The 9,307-nt window shown below is 31.7% G+C and overlaps 1 protein-coding gene across 1 annotated transcript; it reads left to right on the forward strand.

Moving 5' to 3' along the window:
- Positions 1–848: 848 nt before the first annotated feature.
- Positions 849–1,968, forward strand: LOC149563262 (uncharacterized). The gene is made up of 2 exons (XM_089828106.1): positions 849–1,160; positions 1,579–1,968. The coding sequence occupies exons 1-2, from the start codon at positions 849–851 to the stop codon at positions 1,966–1,968; spliced, it is 702 nt and encodes a 233-aa protein (XP_089684232.1).
- Positions 1,969–9,307: the final 7,339 nt, after the last annotated feature.

Raw genomic sequence — 9,307 nt, forward strand, 5'->3', positions numbered from 1 at the left:
TTTAGATTATCATCATTATTCTTAAAAATTCATTATAGCAATATGAGTGGACTAAGCATATGTAAATTCTTAAAATTTCAAATTTTCTATTTGGGTGCACCCAATCGAAATTGTAAATAGGAATACTTGCAATTCTGTGAATTTATTTTAGAATATATAAATTTTTGGATCCATAATTCCCCATCAAATTCTGATGGAACCAAACAAGAATATAAATATTTATTCTTATTTTCTATTCTAGAATGCGTATTCCTATTCAATATTCTTACTGCCCCAGCCAAAAAAACCCCAATTTTTAAAAATTTGCTCCTTGTAAAACACAGTATTCTCACATTAGAAGGAGTAGTTCTTAATCTAGGTAAAATATAGTTAAACAAGACAAAGCATTATATATTTGTACATGTTTTTTAACTTGCTCGCGTCATTGTTATCATTTTTATTAAGATAATGATAGATGTTGGTATTGGAAAAAGTTAGGAGGGGTTGCGATTAATCACCCTATACCATTTAGATCAATATAAACATACCATTTAGATCCATATAAACATAAGCCTAGAGTTTCATGTCAGCATAGAATACCCATCCACCATTGAAGATAGCTTCTTTTTGATTGAGACATAAAAACCCTAAGAAATAGAGCACTCATCGTACAAACTCATGGTCAGCAACGAGAATGAGAAGCCCAAATGGAAAACAATAGTCTTAGATCTAGAGAAAACCCTTGTTTATTCAAGCTCCACAGTCATCCCCCAATATGACTACACAATCTTTGTGAGGGGCATCAGGAGCACTCAGCCCCAAGTATAATCACATACTACATACAGAAGAGGCCCATAATAGACCTTCTGATGGCAGAACTGGTGAAAAACAACTACGAGATAATAATATTCACCTCAGCCACCAAAGAATACATAGAAGCCATTCTCGACATGCTACAAATCGACATTATTCACAAAGCCAACATAGACATCCACATCTATAGAGACTCCTACCTGCTCTCTAACAAAGATGACTACATTAAAGACATCACGGTCCTTAAAAGAGACCTCAAAAATGTCATAATTGTGGACGATAATCCGGCGAGCTATAAACTTCACCCGAAAAATGCCTTCCCCATGAAACCATTTTCTAGGGACTTGAACGATAGAGAGCTATGTCAGGTAAGAGACCACTCCATCATTGTGGTGTTGTCCTATGATGTGAGAGAGACCATCAAAATGTATCTGTCCATAGGTGTGTTGGAATAACATTAATAAGTCTTTTTACTTGCACAATATTTTGCATTTGGTTTTCTAGTTGCCAGTTTTTTCCTTCATCCTTAATAATTAGGGTTTCATTGATCTCTCAAACTAATAGAATAACTTAAATTTATATCTTGTAATATCTCGAATTAATTTATATATATTCAAATATGTGTTTCTTCTAGGTGATTGTCACAATTTGGAGTATGATTTTGTACGTGGATGCCAACGTGAATTGCATGTAATAGCACTACAAAAGAAGATTATTGTTCTGGAGCTGATGAATAATTTGGTGAAGAGAAGCAAGAAGTTTATGAAACATGATTTCACTATTTAGGTTTGTATCTCTGGAGAGCTTTGTATGACTTACGAAAAGAAGAGGCCTAGTTTGGAAAATATTTTGGCTGAGCTGGAGCAAAACTATGAGATTGTTCTCTATACTCATTATACTCGAGAACAGGTAGATCCTATTCTTGATAAGCTAGACATTGGTTTTCATCTCAACCGCAGACTTTACAGAGACTCTTGCCAAGATTATTGGCTATGTAAGGATATTGGTGTTCTGAACAAGGATTTAAATATGGAATATTCAAGTGTGAAGAATGTTATGATTGTGGACTATGATGCTTCGGCTTTTAAACATCATCCTTGTAATGGGTTTCTGGTAACTCCATTGGAGGAGGATGATAGTTTGGATACTGAGCTATGTAAGCTAAAGGCGTTCTGAAATGGGGCTTATCTCTATGATGATGTCAGAGAAGCCATTGCTAACTTCAAAAAGAATGGCAAGAGGCATATGTCCTATTTTCATTAGGGTAGAGTTTGGCTATTGGTGTTCATTAGGTTTTAATCAGAGCTACCTTCCCATTGTTAGTACGAGGTTCTGCAAGGAGTTCATCTATATTACAATTATTAAATACATGGCAAACCCTACAGAAAAATCTTAAAATCTTAACCTACAAGATTGTTGAAATCTAAGATAGAAAGAAAAGATCTTTTTCACTTCATTGATTAAAAATCTTTTGCATATTAATTTTTTTCATGAATATAAATTAGCATATGTATCTAATATATGTTTGTTATATATATAAAGGTTGAATAATATTAATCTAGAGTCATTTTATTTGTTTCGTAATTAATTAACAATAATTTAAAATTATATTTTTATTATATGTATTTATCTGATATTTTTCTTTATTAATTGTATGTAGATATAAAATTGATGATACATCTTAATTCACTGTATGTATCTAGACATAAATTATATGTAATATTTATTATATAAATGATACATATATAAATAAAAATAATTAAAGTAACATTTAAAAGAAATAAAGTATCATAATAAAAATAAAAATAAGTAAACTAAAATAATAATGGGGGGCTGACCTTGAAGTACAAAAAGGCTAATAAATTAGCCAAAGGTAACCTCCCAATCAACTTACCAATACCAAGTTTAAACTTCAAAAAACAAATATATGTCCATAGTCAACTTAACAATACTATCAGTCTTTAAACTAATATGTATAATAGACTATAAAATAAAACAATAGCCCTTATAAAAATTGTTTCTATAAGTCCCCTTAGTCAACATAAACATAAAGACCTTGTAGGGTACCAAGTTCATAAGCATAATCATATACACAACAAAAATAAACAAAAGACATAGGGCTACCTACTCTCTTCTAGCCCATGGATGTCATCCTTCTCATGTACATCTTTGTCCACATCCTCCCTCTCCACTTTAATTGGTTTGTCTAGGATGATATTTAACCAATCCTTAGCTAGGAACTCATAAATGGATTGAGTGGTCTTAATGAATTTTTCTAGGTCCTTCTCCTCTTTGTTCGCATGCAGAAAATAAAGGGTGGTGACCACAGAGTGCATGTTTTCCACCAAGGTTTCAAACCTTTGGAAGATAGTATTTTAGTTTTCAGCCAGGTCCCTCATAGATTTCTCTAGCCTTTCCACTCTTACCTTGCTATGGCTATGCTTTCCTTTCTTCCCAACACCTTAATTATCAGTTAGACAAAAGGGGAGTACATAGTTGTTTTATCTCATTGAGATTTGATAGAAAAGTATATGTTGAAAGATATTACAAAATATATGATGTCTGCATTACAATTATTCATAGGAGATAATATTATCTAAGTGACTCATTCCAAGTATCATCAAAGTTGTCTTCCACTAGGTAGTTGTCAAGGTTGATCCCAGTAATGGGTCCACTTCCATATGATTTTTTAGAACTATTTGAACCATCATTACCACTTACCCTCTATCGATGGCATTGAGAAACTTTATTGTTAATCCTTTTTGGTGCCATTTTTCTAATACCTATGGTTTTGAACTGTCCTCTTTATTTCTAATGTTCCCATTTTCCATTCTCTTTGAGTTTCTAGATTAATTCTCCCACTATTCAATCAAATTCATCTTTAGTGACCGTTGTAGTATGACCATATAAAATTTCTTTAATGGTGCATTTACCCTTTCTTTCTATTAACAACTTGAGGAACTTTAATTCTAAAAGCTCGAATATTGTTATTACCTATAGAGAGATATTAGAATATATGGGTCTTCAAAGAGACTTAGTAAGGTGCCTAGATTTACTATTAAATATGTCAAACTTCCTAGCTTTCTAAATGATCCATAGCTCATGAACATAGATGATAGACCAAAATGTTTTAAATATTGTGTTGTTGTCAATAATAAGGCCCAAGAGAATATTGGTAAAAGTGAAGTAATAGTTTAAATACAGATAAAACATACTCTAGATATCATTAGAAAAAATAAGATCAAAGAAAACACAGTGAACATACTCAATATTTTTTCACACAGAGAAACTATTAGGTTTACCCCTTAATCTCTTGAAGGGTAGTTTATGAAAAAAGAGATGATATAGGAAGTAAGAAATGTTTTGTTCAATAGGTTTGCACCCTAGATTGTTAAGAAATTCCCCCAAGTATCATAGTCTATGTTAATTATGTACTTAGAATTGAGGTGATATAGGATATCAAATTTTTTAGTTTGGAGATAGAAAAATAAATTTGTGCCATCTAATGACCTCAGTATTTTAGAAGAGGTTCCTAGTTCACAACATGGTTTTAGAAGTACAAGGTCAAGACATCTTTCTTTTAGAAGTTAGTATGTTCTCCATTGAGTGGAAGGAATGTAGAACTTGAAAAACTAATCTCTTCCTATCTCTTTAGTTCATTTTTGCACAAAAGATCCTTGAAGTTTTGGATAAAAAGTGCTACCTAGCTTTTGGTAGAGCAATCTTGCAATAATGTCAATGGCTTACTAGAGTAGGATAGTTGTCACTACGAATTCTTCTATCCTTCTCCATAAGATGATTTTCATCAAAAATATTTTTAATTGTGTTTCAATTTCCCCAAATGGACTTAAAGATGTTGGACCCTTCAAATTTGATGTGTACCTTTAGAGACAAATTTTTTTAAATTAGTCTTTGTTCTTTCCAAGATTTAGCATGAGTTGGTGCAACCCTTGATATGTTGCTCCTAGTAAAGATCTTCCAAGACTCTTTCTCATGACTTTCTTTGGTATTCCACTTTATTGCTAGTGAAAGCCCTTGAGTCCTCAAATCCTTTAGAATAAGATGCCCTAGCTCTCTACTTCTTGTGCATAAATCCCAACTGACCACATGTTTTTTCGTATTTCCCGCTCTATTAGACCACATGAAATCATGAATAATTTTTTGAAGGAAATTGAATTGACTATGCTTAAATAACTAGGATAAGTAATAATATATAGAATAAGAGGATAGAACCTTCTAAAAAATATTAATCCTCCTAGCCAAGGATAAGAATCTATTGTTCGATTTATTGAGTTTATATTTTTATTTTATTTCTAATCTAGTCCCTCATATATTTTAGATTGGGATTAACAAAAAAAGATATTTCCTATGAGATTTACAATTATTATTCCCACCTCCAATTCTCTTCATTATCTTTTCCAATGATTGTCGTTGAGCATTCTTATTCTCAAGCTTTTGTCTATTTTGGTCTCGATTAAAACCAATATCAATATTATGTGTCTTGGGAAGCTTCTCAACCTCAGATAGGCTCTGACTTGGGATTGTCATCGTATCAGAGACAAAGTGAAGCTTAAGTCCATCAAGGGAAGAACAAATATCCCTAAAATTCTCCAAGTGGAGAGTGGGGATTATAGGGGGATCTTTTTTATTAGTTTCAACACAAGAGAGGTGATTTTGATGCACTTGTGGCTCAAAATTGTGGGGATATAAGTTCATTTTTTGAATTTTTGAGATTAAAAGGGTTTCTTAGAAAGAAAAAAGTAGTTTAATTTTTCTTGTGGCCCTTTTTTCTACAAAAATAGAAGACATTAATACCTTTGGGAAGAAGTAATGAGAATAAGCTAAATCAAATGAGAGATTATTAAGGAGTTTAACACCTTGGTTAATAGGTCAACCAGAACTATTACATCCATATTAGGTATGAGGATATTGGACCTATTAACCTAGAGCACTCTACCAATTGGGTCTAAGGACTAAAATATGAGGCTCCAAAGGAAGGGTGAAAGATTCCATACTATAAGCCACGGGGAGCTTGAAAGAGAAAGGACTTCACTATGGATAGCAATAAGAGACTGGAGGGTATTACTAAAATCACAAGACCTAAGTCTCCAAAATTGTCTATTAGCAAAATCTTTTTGTAAATGACAGTTATAGAAAAAATATGAAAATTAAAACCTTTTTTTTCTTTCCTAAGTATTATGAATCCATTTGTTTGAAAAAAATCTAGAAGAAAGTTTCAAAATTTTAAAGGAAGAAAACAAAATAGTACAACCCCCAAGCCTATGCTTCTCCTACTTGATAACAATTCCAAATTTGGTGTTAGGCTTGATACATAGACTAAAAGGCAAATGATCATTAACAACATGACCTTTGCTTGGGCCAAATTATTCTCTCTTCTACTCTTTAGGAATAGACTTGGATCCATATTGTATAGAAGAAGTCCCCTCGATCACTTCTCTAAAATATTTAAACCCTCCTAATTGTTCATAGTAATCTTGTTTATTTTTTGAAAGGTTTTGAAGTGAGGGAGGTCGAGAGCTACTAGATATTTTCTAGATGACGAATTAGGACATAATACATTAGAATAAATTTTTCTTTAGTTCAAAATAAATGCAGCGAAGTAGGCTTTGTATACAAATTTTAGAGCCTACTTCCCCTTCTACATGATTTTTTATGATTTTGATCAATTTTTATTTTCTTTATCAAAATGGTCAAAATTTTGTAGTCATTTAGAACCCATTCACCTTTGAATATATGAAATAATAAATTCTGATAAATATCTTAGATATTATTAAAATAGATTAGGTCACAAATGAAGGGTTGCACTATTAGAGAAGATTATAAGAATATAGTTAGGGGTGTGTGGATGGCATTGCACATTATTATCAATGAGAGGATATTAGAAGAAAGACTATATTACAAGAGAATTAATTTTTATAAAATAATTGTGAAATGATAGGTATAACATCCTCATGGCTTAAGATAATCTATTCACTTTTGTCTCATCATTCTCCCTTACACTTACATATTATCTCATGTAACCATTACAGGAGGATAAGAAGCATGATATTGTACCTAGCTCAAAGAAGTACTTATTATCTAACCTAGTTGGATGATAATCTATACAAATTGATTGATGGTAATTTCATGTCTTTTTAAAGGGAATAACTTCTAAAATTTTAGAATATGAGCATCTATGGGAGTAGGATTGGTTAGCCCCCAAAAATGATTCCCACTTTTTGACACAATGTAAAATTGACACTAAAGAAAAATCATTTTTGACACCTTCAAATGACACTAAAAAAAGCTCTTCTAAAGATTAAAATCCACACTAGAAGCATATCATCATCATCTAAAATATTGTAGTCATCAATAGGAACAAAATATAAAAGGATTATAATGGATATTGTTTGATCTACCACCCCAATAGATATAGTATCTCCACTTTATAATATTCCAATGATAATAGAATTAGGAGTGAAATCCATTCTATTACTTACTATTCCATGAGTGATTTGATTGATATTTTTAGGAGACGTGTTGTCAACTAAGGTACATAGAACATATCATTATTTAGGTTTCATCATAAACATCAAGATATCCTCCCCCCCCCCCCCCCCCCCCCCCCCCCCACCCTCGCCCCCACACACACACACATGCAAAGACTGCATATGAGAGAAACACCATAATCTAGAATATGTCTCACTTATCATGACTTGTAGTAGTGAAATGATATTTTCCTTTATTATCACTTGTCACAAATTTGTCACTGTTGTCCATATAATATTATATTTATTTGGAAGAATAAGTTAAATAAGATATGCTTGAAGGAAATTTGATTATATTCTTCTTCTAGAGATACATATATTCATAAATATATTTCTTATGAAAATAATTTTCTTCATGTCCTAGCTTCTTCAAATATAAATACACATATTTATCCCTCTTTTATGGTCCCCAAATAATGGAGAATATGTATACTTTCCTTGGAGAGAGGAAGATTGTACTTTGTCCTTATATATATATATACATATATATAAATATATATATTAGGCTTTGATTGATTTTGCTTCTTGTTGGATCCTTTTTCATGACAATCCACCAAAGCATGTGACTTCATCAACATAGGGTTACTCATTTTGACCAACACTTCATGTTAAAGAATCAAAATAGATATGAATGAATAAAATGATGCTACATAGCCATGTATTCCCATATTCAACCAATGAGTATAAAACTAGAAATAAGAGTTGTATACTCTAAAGGAAGATTTCCTAGTAAATTGAGGACAAAGTGTGCATCCTCCTTCTAAGTGCCAAGTGCCACAATCTTGGAATTGGGCTCTTATCTCATTTTACTTACTAACACACTTTTATATTGTATCAAAATGCTTAGGATATAAATTTGGAATTTATTAATCCTCCAAAGTCATCAAGTTTTTCATACAAGTGAACAAGTTTATCCCAAACATACAAGTAACAATTTTACACATAACAATGTAAAAGATAAGACAGATTATTACACATATCCTTAATATTCTAAGAGCCATAACAATTTTAATGGTATCATCTATTTTTAAACTAGGATATATGTTTTTTGAATAATTCAAGAAGTGCAGTAAGTTAATTATTTCTGTATTAGTTTATTTTGTACATTGATTTTCTACATTGCATAATTACGAGGAATTAAAAGTTGAAATTTAGTATTACCGATAAAAAGATAATAAAAAAGGTATTAGAGATAACTTAAGGCATAAATGTGTTGGTATCTCTAAGTTTTTTTGTCTATTAGTGTCAAACACTTAGTCATATATAAGGAAGAGTCAGTCAATTAGTCATCACTATGACTGAACTACTCTATATAGGCTAAGTCATGTATAAGATGAGCTCTATAGGAGTCAAGAAAGTCTTTGGTCACTAAGTACTTAAAGTTGAGGATAGTGAATCCCAAGAATAAAGAGCACATAGTACTAAGTTATATAGAAGGAGTCAAGAAAGTTAAGGTCAAGCAACAATAGCAAGAGTAGTTATGACCAAGCATCAGAGATAGTAGTGCCACCTAATATAGAGAGAACATAAATTTTTCTAGAATGTATAAACTTTGAGGTAAACCATTTCAAGCCAATATGTAAATAATATTTAATGATTGTAGAGTTTGTTACAAAGGTTGTTACATGTTTTGATATGGATCATCGATCCCTATGAGGGATGAACAACCAATCAAATGAAGAGGCAAAAAGGGAAGTGTCTAGAATACTCGATAGATGTATTTAAATAGGTAGATCCAAAACCTATTTTCATATATATAGAGAGAGATACATAAGAGAGTGCAAATTGTGTGAAGGAAGCAAAGGAGTTAAGTTTTTGGATGTTGCAAGAGAAAGATGTGAAGAATGAAGTTAGCGACATAATGAAGTAGTGAAGGATAGAGTAAAGACATACCAGATTGGAGATCAAATCAGAGATTGGATGGAAAGGTCCTTAATCAACAATTGTAAGTGTAGACCAAAGGATCA

The sequence above is a fragment of the Cupressus sempervirens genome, chromosome 4 (genome assembly GCF_028749045.1).
Source record: "Cupressus sempervirens isolate cs-2001-9-10 chromosome 4, ASM2874904v1, whole genome shotgun sequence".
Classification (NCBI taxonomy): Eukaryota; Viridiplantae; Streptophyta; class Pinopsida; order Cupressales; family Cupressaceae; genus Cupressus; species Cupressus sempervirens.

What these genes read in the sequence shown, in the direction of transcription:
- LOC149563262 (XM_089828106.1), top strand. Translation starts at nt 849, where the DNA reads ATGGCAGAACTGGTGAAAAACAACTACGAGATAATAATATTCACCTCA. An exon ending in ACGATAGAGAGCTATGTCAG is followed by an intron (nt 1,161 to 1,578) that starts GTAAGAGACCAC and finishes TTCACTATTTAG; the next exon opens with GTTTGTATCTCTGGAGAGCT.